This window comes from Staurois parvus, unplaced genomic scaffold (genome assembly GCF_062004578.1).
Source record: "Staurois parvus isolate SC_StPar_1 unplaced genomic scaffold, SC_StPar_1.0 ptg000334l, whole genome shotgun sequence".
NCBI lineage: Eukaryota > Metazoa > Chordata > Amphibia > Anura > Ranidae > Staurois > Staurois parvus.
The window spans coordinates 826,731-845,996 of NW_028318130.1; the positions used below are offsets into that span (position 1 = coordinate 826,731).

Genomic DNA, 19,266 nt, shown 5'->3' on the forward strand with positions numbered 1-19,266 from the left:
GTGCAAGGTCTAATGGAAAGGAAATATAATTCTAAAATTATGCTCAAGGAATCGGTAATTAGTGATGGTGGTCAGATTACGCCTGCAAGTAAATTTTTTTGGAGTTAAACAAATGTAACATATAATAAAAGTGAATGCAAAGCCCCACCAATACTGTGTTAGAATAATGATTAACTGCTTTTTAACTACTTGTCTACCAAGGTACGCTTACAAATGCCATGGTAGACAAGTGGGTAAGTTGAGCTCAGGTTCTGTTGCAGATGTGAGCTTGGTACAGGCTTTAAAAAGCCAGCAAATTGCTTCTCAGTAAAGGTAACCGGGTGGCTTTAGATCTGCCTGATCACTTTTATGGGACTCTCAAAGAGGCGCCTTCCCCTGAGTACTTGTCACTTGCCCATGTTATCATATAGAGGGCTCGTTAGCCCCCTTGTGATTGCAATAAGATTTAAAAAAAAAAGTGTGAAAAAAAAATTACAATGAAATAAAGAAAAATAAAGAAAATGTAATGCATCCTGGTCACTCCTGCCCACATACAATATAAAAAGTGCAGTGTAGGGCTGGCATGTGTATGTAAGCATCAACTGCACCACACATGCGAGGCATCGTTGCAAACATTGGTGCAAAAGCAATAATTCCAGGATCATAACTGACAGTTACCTAAATTGAAGACCTGTAAAGGCTTTTAAATCAGCGCCTATGGAAAATTTGGGGTACCATAGGTTTTTTTATTCCATGGGCATATGAAATTTTTGTACTTCACATGTTTGGTATCTATTTACTTGGTGCAACCCATCTTTTACATTTTATTTAAATTGGGTATAATATTCTGTTGGTTTACACTAAAATTCATTTTATTGTATTATTTCCTGAAAATATGTGTTTGATAGATAACCAAGCAAATATCGGGCAACATAAAAATGTAAAACTACCACCATTTTATTCTCTGTGGTCTCTGCTTTCAGAAAACACATACTTTTTGGGGGGGGGCGGAGATAACTAATTTCTGGCAAAAAAATGCAGATTTTAACATGCGAAAAATGAAAAATTTACCCTGGTAGGTATGTGGCTAAATGTGTTACATAACTACTATTAGCCTGACATAAGCCGTAGTAAATCTGAATTTGTTAATATAATGGTTAAAATCATTCCATTTTACATTACCTGGTAGATTTCTATTTTGCGCTCTTCAGTTAGTGAGGCACCGGTAGGATTACCTCCATTTGGTATGGTATATAGAACTTTTGGGCTATTCTTTTCAGGATTAGTAGCGTCCTCTGGTCGCCATCTAGAGAGAATATCCTTAAGAGCCGTAGGAATAATACCATGTTGATCAGTGGGGACACCAATGACATTGCAACCCAAAGGTTTTATCTGTAAATAAAAGCTAATCAGCTGCATGATATTACATAACTCTTGTTTCCTCAAAATAATATCCTTCTGCTCCAAGTTTTAGCTATTGCTTAAAAAATGGTAGATGTGTGTATAAATGGGATCAGGTGTGCCTAGATGGGCTCTAGTTAATTTTGCACCCCTCTCCCAAGATGGTGAAGAACTCGGTGTCCGTTTTTCTCGAGAATGATCACACAGAGTAATACTTAAATTACATCATGGTTCTGCAACAGTTGGGGGTCTATTTCTCAATTCTCCAGCTCTGGAATATGTGAAGGCACTTATGCACCATCATGTACAATGCAGAAGGTTATCGGGATGAAATGTTGCCAATAGTTCTGCTTTGTACGTGATTTTAGGAAGAGGGGTGACATTAAGACCTGTCACAGGCCAGGAAGAATAGTGGCTTTGAGGAAAAGATCCTTACAACCTGAAACAATGGTGAGGAAAACCACAGAATCGAGGAATAATATACAGGATGTATTACTCTGTTAGATCATCCTCTAGAAAATAAGTGCTATATACATCAGCTGATGGGGGCTGGGTGTACAATGGTTACTATTTTATTACTGCACGACACAAAAGGTAAACATCTTCATTTTTAAATTTCATTGGACTCAGATGGAAACAAATACCACTTTTCTGAAAATAGGGATCCTTGTTTTGGTGTCTTAGCTTTCAGAATCTTAAATTTTTGTATAGTCAGATTGGATGTGCTCAGTGATAAACACATTATTATTATACAGGATTTATATAGCGCCAACAGTTTGCTCAGCGCTTTACATTATAACAGGAGACAATACAGTAACAATACAGTTCAATACAAGAGGGATTTGAGGGCCCTGCTCCTTGGAGCTTACAATCTAGGAGGGAGGGGTTAGTGGTACAAAAGGTAGTAACTGTGGGGGATGGAGTGGTTGGAAGAGCAGAAGATTCAAGTATTAGCTGAGGGCAGGATAGGCTTCCCTGAACAGATAGGTTTTCAGAGATTGCCTAAAAGTGAGCAGAGTAGGCGATAGTCTGATAAATTGGGGTAGAGAATTCCAGAGGATGGGGGAAACCCTGAGGAAGTCCTGGAGACGAGCATGGGAGGAGGAGACAAGGGAGCTAGAGAGTAGGAGGTCTTACGAGGAGCGGAGAGTATGGTTTGGGTGATATTTAGAGACAAGATCGGTGATGTAATTTGGGGCAGTGTTATAAATGGCTTTATACGTCATTGTTAGTGTTTTGAATTTTATCCGTTGGGCAACGGGAAGCCAGTGGAGGGATTGGCAGAGAGGGGTGGCAGATACAGAACGGTTAGTAAGATGGATGGGAATGGCAGCAGCATTCATGATAGACCAAACAGGGGATAGCCTGCGATGAGGTAGGACAATGAGGAGGGAATTGCAATAGTCAAGGCGAGTGAATAAGTTGCTTAGTGGTTTCCGAGGCTAGGAAAAGTCGTATGTTGGAGATGTTGCGGAGGTGAAGTCTACACGATTTTGTCAGTGTTTGGATCTGGGGCTGAAAGGACAGATGGGAGTCTAGGATTACACCTAGTACCCTGGCATGAGGGGAGGGACTGATGATTGTGTTATCAATCTTGTTGAAGAAGTCAGCGGAGGGGGCACGGGCTGGGGGGAATACTAAGAGCTCAATTTTGGAAAGATTGAGTTTGAGGAAGTGGAGTGACATCCATGCCGATATGTCACTTAGTAGGCTAGTAATGCGAGTGGATACTGAAGGGGTGAGGTGAGGGGTAGAAAGATAGATTTGTGTGTCAACAGCATAGAGATGGTAATTGAAGCCGTAGGAGTTTATCAATTGACTAAGGGAGCAGGTAGTAGCAAGGTCAAAAGAGGAAAGTGTTGAGAGAGGTTTAGTATAAGGAATGCTAAGTGGGGTGGATGTCTGTGCAGTGGCGATGTCCCTACGAATTGCGTCAATCTTGTTTTTGAAGTGATTTGCAATCTCGTGAGCAGTGAGTGAGGTACTGGGTGGAGGCGGAGAAAGTAGAGAGTTAAAAGTAGAGAAGAGACGGCAAGGACTGGAAGAGGAGGTATTAATAAGAGTGACAAAGTAGGCTTGTTTGGCAGCATGAAGGGAGGAAGTGTATGTTAAGAAAGCAGATTTATATCGGGTGAATGCTTGGTGCGATTTGATTTTACGCCACAATTGCTCCAGCGCACGACTGCGTCGTTTAAGAATTCTGGTGTGGTCAGTCTGCCAAGGTTGTAACAGTCGGGGCCTGATGCTTCGTGTTAGGGGAGCAAGTGAGTCTAATGCGGATGAAAGTGAACTTTTATAGACAGCAATGGCCAGGCAAGGGCAGGACAGGGGAGAGATTCTGTCATAGAGTTGGTCAGTTGCAGAGTGGAAGGGGGCAGGGTTCATGTTGCGGAGGTTTCTGCTGGTAATTGTTTGCTGCTTGGAGGGATAGGTGTTTGAAGACGAGGAGACTGTGAAAGTGAGGAGATTGTGATCAGAGAGAGGAAAGGGGGTGTTTGTGAGGTTGTAGGGAATACAAAGATGAGAGAAGACAAGGTCTAATGTATTCCCATCAGAGTGAATGGAGGACTGTATAAACTGTGCCAATGCAAAAGATGAGGTTATGTTGAAGAGTTGGGATGTAGCCGGGTTATTGACATTAATAGGGATGTTAAAATCTCCAAGAATGATAGTGGGTAGTTCAGAGGAGAGAAAGTAGGGTAGCCAGGCGGAAAAGTCATCAAGAAAGCGGGACACGGGTCCAGGAGGCCGAGAGATCATTGCAATCCTCAGAGAAATGGGAGAGAACAGCCAGATGCAGTGGGTCTCGAAAGAAGAGAAGGATAGAGAGGGAGGGTTAGGGAGGACTTGAAAGGTGCTCAGTGGCGATAGACGCAAACCGACCCCACCACCTTTCCGACCACTGGGTCTGGGTGATTGGGTCCAGATGAGGCCTCTATAGAAAAGTGCTGCGGGGGAGGCAGAATCTGCTGCTTGGAGCCAGGTTTCTGTAATTGCTAGTAGGTTAAGGGAGCGGGAGACAAAGAGGTCATGGACAGAGGTGAGATGGTTACAGACAAAGCGGGCATTCCAGAGTGCACATGAAAAAGGGAGGGTGGTTTTTGGGAGCACGGGGACAGATATTAGATGGAGGGGATTGCGGCTATTTCCGGAAGAAAGAGGATGCCTTGTGTGTGGGTGAAGTAGTGGAGGACCAGGGTTTGGGGAGATATCCCCAGAGGTTAGGAGAAGAAGGGTGAGGAAAGTGGCATGGGAGTGGGATGTACACGAGTGCACATAGCAGTGAAAGCTTGTATATCATAAAGAGCGAAAATCAGTGCACTGAAATTGTGGTATGGAGAAAAAAGTAATCTTTTCTTTGGCGTGCAAGAGGGACAAAATGGTCAGTATATGAGAAAATGGAGAGGCAGATGGTGAAACTACAATTAAATACTTTGATCACAAAATGCAAAGGCAGGGCTCATTGGAAAAGATTTAAAACCAAATGAAGAATGGAATGTGAAGAGTAAGCTGGACAGAAACAGTGATACAAAAGTAGTTAATCTGAATCTGTAAGAGCTCAAGTAAATTTCAACTAAAGAAAACTATGCAAAAATAGTATTCTATGCATTGATGTTTTAGGGATCAATCCCTAAACCCCTGGACATAGGCAGAGAATAAGCCACTGCAGTTTTGGCAGTTTTTGTGCCTGTGGCTATGAGAAGTCATTAAAAACTGTATACAGAGGTTTTACACTCAAAGATTATCACTTTAAGTCATCTGCATCTAATGCTACAAACTTTTAAACAAGGTTTAAAAGCACTGAGAAAAGTGTTTCCATTCCAGAACAGGTACACTTGTGCAATGGTGCTTATTATCAGAGTAAATTTCAGTGTTATTATTATTATAATACAGGATTTATATAGCGCCAACAGTTTGCTCAGAGCTTTACAATATAATGGGAGACAATACAGCAACAATACAGTTTAATACAAGGAGGGATAGGAGGGCCCTGCTCCTTGGAGCTTACAATCTAGGAGGGAGGGGCTAGTGGTACAAAAGGTAGTAACTGTGGGGGATGGACTGATTGGAAGAATAGAAGATTCCATTATTAGCTGAAGGCAGGATAGGCTTCCCTGAAGAGATAGGTTTTCAGAGATCGCCTAAAAGTGAGCAGAGTAGGCGATAGTCTGATAAATTGGGGTACAGAGTTCCAGAGGATGGGGGAAGCTCTGGAGAAGTCCTGGAGATGAACATGGGAGGAGGAGACAAGGGAGCTAGACAGTAGGAGGTCTTGCGAGGAGTGGTTCAGGTGAGAATGATGCATGTACCAGAGGGGACACTTGTGGTGCAAAGTAGTGGAATGTGGTGCATGTGTGGCAGGGGACAGAGACACCAGAGGGGACACTGGTGAAGCTAAACAGATTGTGGAGCTGGGGGGGGGGAGGGTGGCAAAGGCACCACATGGGACAAGCAGTGCTGATTGTCGCAGAGGAATGCAGTTTGCAGGTGAAAGACAGCGTGCAGTTGGCGGGGACAAAGGTACATTTGCAAGGAGTGCCAGGAAGATGAACTGCCAGGAAGGGATGTATGAGGGAATTGCTGAGGTTCCAAGGAAAGATGTGTGTGTGACGAGAGTTGTGAAAACTGAGACACGTTATTATATGCGTCTCTAGTTTCTGTTTAAGCCTAGGGTTACTTTTAGTGCATTATGGATTGGTCAGAACATTTCCTTTATCCTTGACTGAAAAAAAAAAAAAGAAATAGAAGTTTATTTGATAATAAATTCTAGACATAAAAAAAAACAAAAAAAACACGACTACTTACAGCAGCTAGAGTTCCTGAATAGGTCGGTGTATCCAATAAGACATTGTCTCCAGGGTTCACAAGCATTTCAAATACCTGGAAATATTTGCTTATTAGCATTAAAACATGGTAAGTCAAAAGTTCAGGGACAACTTTATCTTAATTCTCTCTAAAGCTGATCTATACCTTTTGATATACTTTTGGACCACTCTGGCACTATGTCCCTCACTAACATGTGAGACTGCTAGATGTGCGGCATAAACTGTATGTAGCTGCAGCGTGTTCGTGGTGCGCACCAAGACTTCCAGTCTCATACCTGGAGCACAGTAGAGTCTATTGCAGCAGCGCCCAGCCAATAAGAGAATGCAATGTATTCTGTCAATGAATACAAAGCTTCCTCTCATTGGCTAAGTCAGAGGTTGTGACAGCCCACCTCTCTGACTCAGCCAATCAGAGAAAGCTTTGTATTCATTGATAAAATTAATCTTACTGTTAGGTTTTAAATAATAATTTTTATGTACAATATGCACAGTATGTATATTTACACATATGCATACAGTGAAAATAAGAAAACTAATTAAAAGACCTTCCTGTCAAATTTGCCAATTCCAGTAAAGTTCTTCATGGTTTATGGGGGATGGACTCTGATATTAATTAATGGTTATTTTATCGTAAAGAAAACTAAATCAGGAATGGTTTATGTTGTTGTAATGTGTGTAACCTTACCTGTCAGGTAGTTGTGTGTGCTAATACATAAATATATTTTTCCAACACAGTAATACTGGGCACTCACAGAATCTTACACAGAGTATAAGTGCATAAGTGTGTTATATGACAGTTATTGAATTCGTCTAGGACAGAGCACAGGAGACTACTTTCTCAAAGAATGGATATATTGTGGCAGGAAGTGGCCGCGGGATGGTATGTATGTATGTATTTATTTGAGGTAGGGTAAAATGGTTTACTATAGGTGGGGAGGGCAAAACAGATAAGTGCCCTCATCCTTTTTAGAAACAGTAATCAAACAAGAACATTAAAAGCATTCTCTAGAACACGTTTTAGATTCAGCAGCTTACTTTGGACAGGCCCTCCTGACTTCCAGAAGTGACGCACAGCTCCATCTGACCTTTCTCAGGGCTGTAACTAAGTGTAGGCGGGTTGTGTATTTTCTTCTGTAAATCTTTCAACCAGGAGATTAATTCGGGAATTCTATATAACAAATATATCATTAAGACTTACATTCAATTTATTTTATGCAAATATGAATATACAGGGTGCAGCAACATAACTTCCTTTTTTGAAATGCGTGCCATTCAGGCTGTAGCGGCCATAGCGGGGCGGGAGTGGTCTCAGGCGACAGGCATAGTTCTAAAGTTTTTGTTCTCTTCCAGGTCAGTCATCCTCATGCGTTGGAACAGTGAGCAGCGTGCGTTTGCCGTAGAGGCCTACTTTTCAAACGCATTTTCTGTGATCGCAACCCAACGTGCCTTCCGACATCGCTTCAATGTAGCGATCCCCGCAGCGTTCTGCGCGCAAACATGCGTCTGCCCTTGGACTTTCGGATCGTTCAGTGAGGCGAATTCTTCACAATGACCTTCATTACCATCCGTACAAGTTGGCGATTGTGCAGGAACTCTCCAAACGCGACTTCAATTCTCGGAGGAACGCATGTGAGGCAGTACTCGAAAACGTCCCTGAGGACACAATTGTTTTTTACAGTGATGAAGCCCATTTTCACTTGACTGGATGCTTCAGCAAACAGAACATGTGCTACTGGCCCGACACCAATCCTCGAGAATTGCATCAAAGGCCTTTGCATTCATCTAAAGTCACAGTGTGGTGTGCAATTGCCTCAGCTGGGGTTATTGGTCCCTGGTTCTTTGAAGAAAATGAGGTCACAGTGACAGTGAATTCAGACCGGTATGTGAACATGTTGGAGGAATTTTTTTTTCGAGGACTTGATGAATTGGACTTAGGGGACATTTGGTTCCAACAGGACAGAGCAACGGCTCACACTTCAAGAGCATCAATGGCTGTTTTAAGGGAACACTTCCCGGAGCGCCTCATCTCAATAAGGGGCGATTTGGAGTGGCCAGCCCGCTCCCCGATTTGGCCCCTTGCGACTTTTTTTTGTGGGGTATTTTGAAATCCCGCGTTTATGTAAACCGTCCAAGGACCCTACAAGACCTGAAGGCCAACATCCGCGCAGAAATTGCCAACATACCCGCTGCTATGCTGGTAAGGGTCATGAAAAACGCCAGAAATCGGCTTATTCAGTGTATGGACAATGGGGGGCGTCACCTACCTGATATGATTTTCAAAACTGTGTAAAACAGAACTTTAAATATGTACCTACATTATTAAAGACAATAAAAACAATTCTGATTCATAAAATGGGTTTTATTGCGTTTTGAAAAAAGAAAGTTATGTTCCGCACCCTGTATTATACAAGCAATCCAGATTATTTTTATTAGCTAGCTAATGCCTTAAGTGTGTTTTCAGCTTATTTACATTGTTAAAGATGCATGTAAAATGCAAAAGAAAAAATATAAAATTAAATATACAATACATACAATATTAGGACCTTCAACACCTTTCTAATACAGAGTAAAGAGGGGAAAACCCTCCGATATTCTGGCTCATCAAAAACTGTGCAGTTGATCTGAAATCTGATTGCCTAACGGAGTCTGTTTGAAAAGAGTATTATCACATGTACCTTCAGCAGTACAAGCTCTGGGCCTGTGATACACGTTATGTAAAGTCACTGAAATGAGCACTGCATTTTGGGCACTGACATTTGAAGAATCTAAGTTCATTGACTTAATACTGTGCTGAGATTAGCATCTAAATGCATTGCTCTAGTAGCTTCAGGAGACATGATTTGCAACCAGAACCTGCATTTTACAGCTGACATATTAGCTCCTGATGTTCAACCCTACCCTCTCTTCCCATTGAGTATTATTAAAGTAGATCTTCTTTTACAGTTTACAGTTACTTTAACCACTTGACCTCCCGAAGATTTACCCCCCTTAATGACCAGTCCATTTTTTTGCTATTCGTCACTGTGCTTTTTCAACTGGTAATTGCATGGCCATGCAATGTTGTACCAAAGCAAAATTTGTGTCCTTTTTTTCACACAAACAGAGCTTTCTTTTGGTGGTATTTCATCCCTGTTGGGTTTTTTATTTTTGTGATATAAAATGAAAAAAGACCAAAATTTGTAGAAACCCCCCCCCCCCCCCCGAAATTTTCTACTTTCTGGTATAAAAAATATCCAATAAACTCGAAGTTAGGCATAAATTTAGGCCAAAATGTATTCTGTTGCATGTTATATTCATTGTTTTGTGTGAAAGTTGTAGCATCTACAAACTATGGTCTATGCGATGGGAGTGACGTTGGGTGGGGGGCCCATGGAACACAGCCCCCTTTGGAGAGGTGGGGAAACCCCTGTCTCAACTCCCCATATCCCTATTATGTGTAAGTCACCTTGTGCCTGTTAGGGGTACAGGGTGGAATGTTCTAATATTGGGGTGTGGGGTTTGTTCATTGTTCACTGCCATGCGGCTGCATCCTATTGTTCTATTGTGTGTCTTGCTTGGGATCAAACTATTATGGGATATATGTGTTTTTGCATTGGCTTGGTGGGAGGTGTTTCCAGCAGCCCTCCTGATGGGACTGTCTGTTGGGATGGGTCTCTGGTTGCTAGATTTGGTTTGCCACGCCCTGTGTCCATATGCAGGAAGGTGGGTTGTTCCCTTGAATGTTTTATATCTTGTATCTGTGTTATAATAAAGCAGTGCACTTCCTGTTTTAATACAAGTCTGGTGCTGTTTCGTCTTGTATGGTCAGCGGTGGTGTCCGTGGATCTGTGTTCGGACAGGGAAGCGGGAGGCTAACGGAAATACGCTAGTGCAGTCGGGGTCCGGTTCCGTTACAGTCTACATATTGGATTTTGTGCAGCTTTTAATTTCTGACTGCCTATCACATTTCTTGAGGTGCTAAAATGCCAGGGCAGTACAAACACATCCAAATGACCTATTTTTGGAAAGTAGACACCCTAAGATATTTGCTAAGAGTCCATGGAAGATTTTTATTTTTCACAAGTTTAAAAAAAATGTCATTTTTTTAAACACAAAGTTATCACTTAAATGATATATTGCCCACACATGCCATGGGTATATGTTGAATTACACCCCAAAACACATTCTGCTACTTCTCCCAAGTATGGGGATACCACGTGTGAGACTTTTTAACAGCCTAGTCGCATACAGGAGCCTGAAATCCAATGACCACTTTGAAAGCCTGAAAGTGCGTGTAACTTCCTCATTTCACTTACTGTCTACCTATCACAGTTTCAGAGGCCCTGGAATGTCAGGATAGCATAACTCCCCACCCCCAAAGACCCCTTTTTGGAAAGAAGGAAATTTCCAAGGAATTTAATAAGGGCATGGTGAGTATTTTGCAGATCTCATTTTTTGTCACAAAGTTTTGAAAGAAAAAAAAAATACATTTTTGTTTTCTTTCTTCAATTTCCAAAAACTTGTGGTAACAAATGAGATGTGCAAAATACTCACCATGCCTCTTAACAAATACCTTGGAGTGTCTACTTTCCAGAAAGGGGTCATTTGGTGGGGGCGTTGTACTATTTTGGCATTTCACAGCTTCCCAAACTGTGATAAAATTGTATGTATAGTCTGTGGCCCTCTCACAGAGCTTATGCAATTTGACCCCATATCTGGCATGCTTGTTGGGGAGGTACTGTTTGAATGCAAGGCAGCCAGTAAAGCAGATGTTTTTCTAGGGGTATACAAATCTGCAAATTTCTCCCTGAGGTGGTTTATGAGGGGCCTAATTTTGTAGAGCCAGTCATGTTCAGGGTCCCCCCGGGGACAACAGAATGTGTTATTACTAAAATGCATGAAGCGCATTGTCTCATATCTACGTCTGGCCATGGCAGCAGAGAACATGGGCATATGATGAATTGGGTCTGTGAACCAATATGAAAGCAACTTATTCTTTTCTGTAAAGCCCATGTTGAGGATTAGGACCAAAAAAGTTTTACATTTGGAAAACATAATCGGTTTCCATGCACGTGGTTTGGGAAGAGTTTAATTTGGGTTGGCGGTGATATATTGTTGTGCGTATAAATTGCTTTGGCCCACAATCAAATTATACAAGTCTTCTGTGATAAACAGCTCCATAAAATCAAGGGGAGTAATTAAACTTGCGGTTTCTACTTGAATTCTGGGTTGGGCAGTAAACAAGGGAAGTACAGGTGCTGTAAAATCTGTGGGCTGCCAATCAGGATTTGCAAGCATGCCTGGAAGGACACTAAGGGCTCCATGGACCTTTGTGCGAATTCTTGGTGGCTGTGGGACACAACTTGTGCTAGTCACCTCACAAGCTTGTACTGCACTTATAGGACTCGCCATGTCACCAAGTGATACTGCAGTGCTGGTATAAAAAAGACCAGGATAAACTAGACCGCTGGTGCTCACCAGTTCACCAAAAGGTGGTGCGGCACTATTAGTGGCACTCTGCTGCAAATCATGCATTCTTAATACTTCAGCTTCATAGGGTCGGGTACGCCTGATGTTAAAAAGGGACCTCTTCTCCAGCGTTCGAGCTACCTGTTGAGGTGCTGCTGCTTTCTACAGGTTTGTAGTTTGGGGCAGATTCTGTCAGAGAGGCTTCCCCATCACTCTCATATGACATTCTCAGAATCCTGTACGCCTCTTCACTAGTATACCTTTTTTTGGGACATTTTGGGCTGTAAATGTACAGGTACCTAGTGCGACTCACGGGAAAAAGAGCACCTAGCTATCAGGGACCGCTTGAACCGCTACCAAATAAAATTATTCTGCTAGTGCAATGTATTGCAGATGACAGTGATCAGAAATTACACTGTTGGGGGGGGGGGGGGGGGGGAGTGAGAGCGTTGAGACCAAAACGCAAGTGCTGGCTGAGAACGGGGCTGATCCTGCTAACACTAAGTTTTTGGGGACACTGATACTATGGGGGCACTAGTATAGTTTTGTTCATGATCAATATATTGATCCATACAAAAACACAATACTAGTAATGACGGTGATCAGCGACCTACAGTGTGAGTGAGATAGTGTGCGGGCAATGTAAAGTTAGCTGACCCTGGCTGGGAGGGGCGCTAACTGACCCTAACTATCTGATGTCGCTAGTGGCACTAATACAATGATCAGTGAAAAATACTGTACACTGACACTGGCAGAGTGACAGGGGGCAATCAAAGTTAATGTAGCAAAAAAGGGGTTAAAATGTCTCTAAGGTATGTGGGTGCAGTGCGCTGCTCATGCGTGGTGTCTATTTTCACTGCATGGAACAAAATGGTTCCAGGGAGAGAGGTTTCAGCTAAAATGTTCCAGTCTCTATCTTCTGCAGCAAATCTCTACTTTCCAACCAAACCTGTAACATGTCCATCTCTAACCATCATTTTCTCTAGTATATCTGCAGTTTCTGACATTCCTCCCTAGCTTAACTGGCCCTTTGGTGATGTGAAGGGCAGCAGTAAGTTTACATTGTATCCATAATTTTATAAGTTACTTTCATTGCTGTAGTGTGCTGTATGTCAAAGAAACAAATACTGTAAGATGCAACTAAGTTATCTTACCCAGGTGTTGAAGAGTACTGTAGAGCTTTCTTCATCAAACTATCCCCAATCTCGAAGGCTGTCCCATCATCCAATGTTATGCTGGCAGCTTTGAATGGAAATGTATTTGGATTTGGAATCCCCCCAGCTAAAGATATCATTGAAGGTGGAGACCTCATTAACAGCTCAGCTAAAAATAAAAAGATAAATATTGTTATTATAGGGAAAAAAAAAAATCATTGAACAAGTCTTTTAAGGTTGGTTAGCACCACTAATTTGACCACTATTATTAAAGCAATAAAAGGCAAGACCTGCTACTTACATCAGGCCCCCTTCCACATACTGCCTCATTAAAGTGTAAAAATAAACATTTGGGGAAAAAGTAAGATACTTGGCATGACCTCTAAATTCCTGCACTGGTGACATTGTGATCAATCTGGTAAAATCTTGGGAATGCGGAGTATCCCAAATCTCATAGGATGACAATCCTGCACAGTGTAGGAGTGTCTTCTCATGAGATTTGAAAAGCTCATTGCTCCCAACATCTCATCAGAAGGATTGTGATGTCATCTTTCCTAAGTATTGTACGCAGAAGCCAGGGATAGACCCTGTAGAGTCATAACTCTCCCTTACACCCTTTAAAATACATTTTGCCTTTACTTCCACTTTAGAGAGAGTGAAGATTCTAGGAACAGGTGGTGGGTCACTATCTCAGGAAAGGATTTATTCCATTTTATTAAAAGATGCTTTATAGATTTTTTTATTTTTTTTTTTAAAAGACAGGATGTTTATTGTAAAAGGGAAATGAAAGTACATTACAGCTGAAACAGAATGCGACTGTTTGACATTGTAGACATAGTACAATACAAATGTACACTAGCAGCAAGTTGAACAACATCCAATATAAAACAAGAGGGAAGAAAGAAAAACCCCTAAACCACACAGTAGTTACGAAGCAATAACCTAACAGAACCGCATTGGAGTCAATTCAACGGCGAGACCCAGGGTGTAGGGAACCCATCAAAAATAGAGAACTGAAAAATTAAGGGAAAGAAGAGAAAGGAAAGGGGGAGCAAGGGGAAGGTTAGGGGGGGAAAATCAGAAAGGACACGATGAAGGGAGGAAAAAGGAGGGAGGGGAGGGAGAGGGAGACAGAGAAAATAAGGAGATGCTACCATAACCCCCCCCACTTAAAGATTACACCAGAGGGCAGTGGGCCAAATGTTCCCATTGTAGACTCTTAGAGAGATGTCCAGGGGAGCCATACCTTATCATATTTCCAGGGACAGCCCCTATTAATGTAGGTAAGCTTGTACATTGGAAGGGCCACATCTATGGCTGTTTCCCAGGACAATGTCACAGGAGGATACCCGGAGTTTTACTTTAATAGAATCACTTTTTTGGAATAAAAAAAGGAGATAAGATATCAACAATTTCAAGTGGTGGGACTGTTGTACAATATCATGAAGCTCCAGCAACACCAAGGCAGGTGAAAGGGGCAGGGATCCCAGGTGTAGCTGGCAATGAGGGCAAATAGAATCGCGCTCAGGTTATATCCAAGAAAGCCTCAAGGGGGTGTAATAAACCCTATGTAAAAACTTGACCTGTCTAAGTTTGTCCCTGGAGGAAATAACCAACTTGGGACGTTGTTCCAAAGCCTCCTCCCAGTCCTCCTCATCCAAAGAAGGGATATCCCTCTTCCATGTGGCCGATAACTTCTCAATCTTGGGGGAATTAACACCAAAGCGATGTTCCATACAGGACAGACAATGGTTTTTTTTTTAACTCGCCCTGAGTCAGCAGCTCCTCAATGGGGTCCTCCCGGAGGATAGGAGGTCACGGGAACGGAGCCCTGGCATCATGTCTCAGTTGGAAGTACCAAAGAGCATCCCTGTAGGAGATGGGATTTCTGGGATAACTGCGAGAATGGTAGTAATAGCCCATTGGGCAAAACATCAGCAAGGGTCCTAATACCATATGTCACCCAGAGGTGCGGGTCTGGAAGGGATCAGAAGTGAGAGAGCGCAGGCTTCCAGCAAAGAGGTTGAGCTTAGAAAATATGGTCAGGTTGCAAAAAAAAATAAAAAATCTCTGTCTAGCCAATGCCCATATTCGTAACGTAGCTTGTATTGGCCCTGGAATAGTATCATAAGCTCTATGTCCCCAGTAAGGAATGTTATGAATATCAGGTACGGATCCTAAGCAGGCTGCTTCTAAATAGATAGCAGCATTGGACCTAAAGCCCCCCAAACCACCAATACACCTACACCAGCATTGCCACCCAATAGTATGTTTGAAAGTTCAGGCGGGCCATATCCCCCATAGTGGCAGGGAGTTGCAATGTAGATTTTGCAAGGCGGAGAAGGGCACCTCTCCATATAAAAGGGGGTTACACAGGAATCTATCTCCTTAAAAAAGGATCCAGGGATCCAAATTGGGAAAATACGAAAGATATAGTTGAAATTGGGTAGATAATCATCTTCAATAAATTGGTTCACATCCTATCAGAATTCTTCTACCCAGGAAAGTGAAGTGGGTCTAGCCCTGACACGGGCATTGTCATCATGTGCAAAAAGTAGAGATTTAGCCCAATTGATACGTATACCTTAAAAAGTCGTAGATACCAAATAGCTCCAGAGTGGCAGTGAGCGACAGAACCATGTCATGTAAATATAAAAGGGCATCATCTTCGTATAGGGACAACTTCTCCTCCAGAGCTCATACCTTCAAGCCCTGAACTGACTTGGGTTCCCTGACCAAAATAGCCAGGGATTCCAGGGAAAGGGCAAGGGCAAAGAGGCCATCCCTGGCGGGTCCCCTGTTGTAGGGTAAGGGGATCAGTGAGCCAATCATTAGTGCGGACCCTCGCCTTGGGGGCTCCATAGAGAAGCTGGACCCAACAGAGATACTTTGGTCCAAACCACAGCAAAACCTTGCTTTATTTATATTTGAGAGAAACTAGAGTATCTTGTGTAGTAATCTCTATGATCATATCACCAACATTTTTATGGGACACTTTTGTAGCCCAAAATATTTAGGCAGCGTACACACTCTTGCCACATTCCCCCCCCGACCCCAAACATACAAATAATCAAGGATTGAAGTGCAGCAATGATCATTTAAGCCCACTGGGGCTTTTTTATCTCCATATTCTTTTATATAAGTGTTTATAGACAACCACTGAAAAAATCTAATCTACTGGCTCTTTCCACAACTTTCTGGATTCCCTGCATGCTTTGCAGTGTTTCCTCTGCCGTTTACCTTTAATAACTAAGGACTACATAACCCATGGTACATTGCTGTCTATGAACAGTGACTCCTGTACTGACTCCGCCTCTTGAAACTCCTCTTTTCAGCACCTCTGTAGAAGACAGGCTCTGTAAATTCCTTGACAAAGCAGGGCCTACTCACAGGAAATAGTGTCACAGAATTCAAGGGCATAAATGTGTGAGGATCTTCAAAGGACATTTACAAATTTCAAGAACTTTCAGAATAATAGAAGTTGGCTAGAAAGAATTGAAAGATGATGTAGAAATAAATATATGAATTTACATTTTGACCATAGATAGGTTTAAGAACTTGCCTCTGCCATCATATAGCTACCATGGATGGTGAATGTTCAACAAATTGCTGCCACATCTCATAATTTAATTTCTGATCGTATCTAGACAAATATTTGATACTCTGACTGCACCAAAAAGCCATTTGTGAAACTGTAAGATAGATCCATTTTTTTATGTGGTCCCACTATAAACCAGGCTTGTGGGTGTCCAGTTGGCCATTATCCTTGAATGAAAGACAGTGTGGGCAGAAGAGGGAGAGGGCCGTGCTTGTATGTGACGAGTAATATGATACTGAATATGCGAGATGACATATTAATAGTTAGTGAGGAGTGTTTGTGGCTGAAGCTTCAAAGGGATGAAAAAGAAAGGTAAATTGCTTGTGGATGTATGCTATAAACTCCCTAATGTTAAAAAGGAGGAGATCCATCTCCTTTCAAAGTTAGAGATGGAAGGTATGCAGGGAAATATTATAATCATGGGGGACTTCAACTATCCAGATATCGACTGGGCAGATGGAACTGCACACTCAACTAAGGCTCATCATTTCTTTAACCTCTTCATGCCGAGCATACGAAAACATGCGGACTCTAGGTGGCTGGGCCTTGATGCCAAGCGGCCGCATATTTGCGTACCATTTTTAAACAAATGTGCTGAGAGCACGCGCCCTGTGCGCTCCCAGCACCTGTCGGCGTCCCATGGAAAGGTACCGAACTCTCCTTGCGATCAGGACCTTTCCAATCATGTGATAGCCAAGTCACATGACCCTAAACCTCACCTTGCCTCCCAGCGTCAGAAACCCCTTAAAGAGCCTGGATGCATCAGCACGAAGGGGTTAATGTAATGCAGGATAAGATGTGTGAAATGGTGGAAGCCACAAGTAGAAATAATGCCCTTCTGGACCTACTAATTACAAACAATACAGAGCTAATTGCAAAGGGAGACATAAGAGATAATTTAAGTAACAGTTATTACGTATTAATACATTTGCCATAAATGATAAGAAAAGGACACATAAGGGTAGGACAAGAGAACTACATTTCAAAAGAGCCAACTACACTAAATGGGATCAAATTCTTGCAACAAATAACACTGAAGATAAGTGGGATTGCTTTAAATCACATATTAAACAGTTTTTGTCAGTGCAACTCTGGTTCAGCCACATCTTATGTGGTGCAGTTTTGGCCACCAATCCTCAGGAAGGATGTGCTGGAACTAGAGAGCCCAGATAATGGCAACAAAGCTAACAATGGGGCTAGAGAACCTTAGTTATCAGGAATAACTACAAACATTAAACTTATTCTCCCTGGAAAAGAGATGTTTAAGGTAATATGATTGCAAATCTTTGAAAGGTAACTTGGGTATTGGGAGGAAACTAATCTAAGGTGTCTAAAAAAAAAAAAAAAAAAATGAAGAAGAAGACGACACATGCCCGCACGATAAAGCTGGACAAAAAGTGGTTCATTTTTTTTTTTTAGGGTTCTGTGTGCAAGAGGCCTTAGAGGAAAACCGTACAAGTTCTCCTTTAACCACTTGACGACCATGCTATAGCCGAAAGATGGCTACAGCACGGTCATCTAGTTCTGGGAGGGCGTCCCCCAGGGTGTGCATCGGGCGTGCTCTGTGGATGCTGTGTCCTTTGGACACAGCTGATTAGAGGTCGGGGTAAAACGGACAATCACAATACCATGTGATCAGCTGATCAGTCCAAAACACAGCTGATCACATGTAAAAACACACCTGCTGGTTATTGGCAGTCCTTTTTTCACACACTGCGTCTGTAGGAGGAAAGGAAAGCCAATAACCGGCAAGGCTGTCAGTACATGGTTTACATTGATAAATAGGGCTGATCATCAGTGCAGCCTCATCTGCACCCATCAGTGCAGCCTCACCTGTGCCCATCAGTGAAGAAGAAAAATTACTTATTTGCAAAATTTTGTAACAGAAACTAAGAATGTATTTTTTCATTTTTTCATTTGTGTGGCAAAAATACAAATACCCAGTGGTGATTAAAGTGGTTGTAAAGGCTCAAGGTTTTTTACCTTCATGCATTCTATGTATGATGGTAAAAAAACCTTCTCTGTGCAGCATCTCCCCAGCCCCCCCCCCCCCCCCCCAATACTCACCTAAGCCCCCTCTCGGTCCAGGGATGTTCACTGGAGTCTCAGCTATCCCGAGACTCCCTCTCCTCATTGGTTGCTGTCAACCACAGCCAGTGAGCCAATGAGAAGAGGGAGGGGGAAGGGCCAAACAGGAGGGAAAGGTCAGGAGCGCCGGCGAGGGACCCAAGAATAGGAGGATTCGGGCTGCTCTGTGCAAAACCAGTGCACACAGCAGGTAAGTATAGATGTTTGGGTTTTTTTAATTTAAGCCTTTAGAATCACTTTAAATACCACCAAAGGAAAGCTCTGTCTAAAAAAAAAAAAAAATTATAAAAATGTAATTTGGGTACAGTGTTTCATGACCGCGCAATTGTCATTCAAAGTGCGACAGCACTAAAAGCTAAAAATTGGCCATGGCAGGAAGGGGGTGACATTGCCCAGTGTTGAAGTGGTTAAAGACCAACTTGTATCAAAAGGTACTGTTGTCCTTAAATTCACACCTTGTGGATTACTGCTAAAGTCAACTATGTAATAGCATAGGTTTCAAGATAGACAATATAGTACAATGGCTGTGTTGCAGAAAGCACAATGTGTATACTTTATGTAATGAGAACATATGGTTAGCATCTCAAATATATAAAATTCACAATCACATTTGCAATTAGAATTTAAAAACACTAAATACCAAGAACATAAGAAGACAATGTTGTCCTTGACAAGGGGGGGCATTTGGCTTCTTTTGGCCAATTATAAAATCGGACTGTTCATGCTATCTTGTTATAAGAAAATAAGACAGAACTCTGTGCTGTAGCCGAGT

At 42.3% G+C, this 19,266-nt stretch overlaps 1 protein-coding gene across 3 annotated transcripts in view; it reads right to left on the reverse strand.

The window, feature by feature from the left end:
• Positions 1-19,266, reverse strand: part of AADAT (aminoadipate aminotransferase) — an 83,980-nt gene that overhangs the window by 32,801 nt on the left and 31,913 nt on the right. For all 3 annotated transcript variants that reach the window (XM_089684032.1, XM_089684033.1, XM_089684034.1), the window contains exons 3-6: positions 12,809-12,977; positions 7,242-7,374; positions 6,187-6,261; positions 1,162-1,371 (exon numbers count right to left, since the gene is read on the reverse strand). In XM_089684032.1, the coding sequence (XP_089540158.1) occupies positions 1,162-1,371; positions 6,187-6,261; positions 7,242-7,374; positions 12,809-12,977 (587 nt within the window). The remainder of the gene's footprint in view (positions 1-1,161; positions 1,372-6,186; positions 6,262-7,241; positions 7,375-12,808; positions 12,978-19,266) is intronic.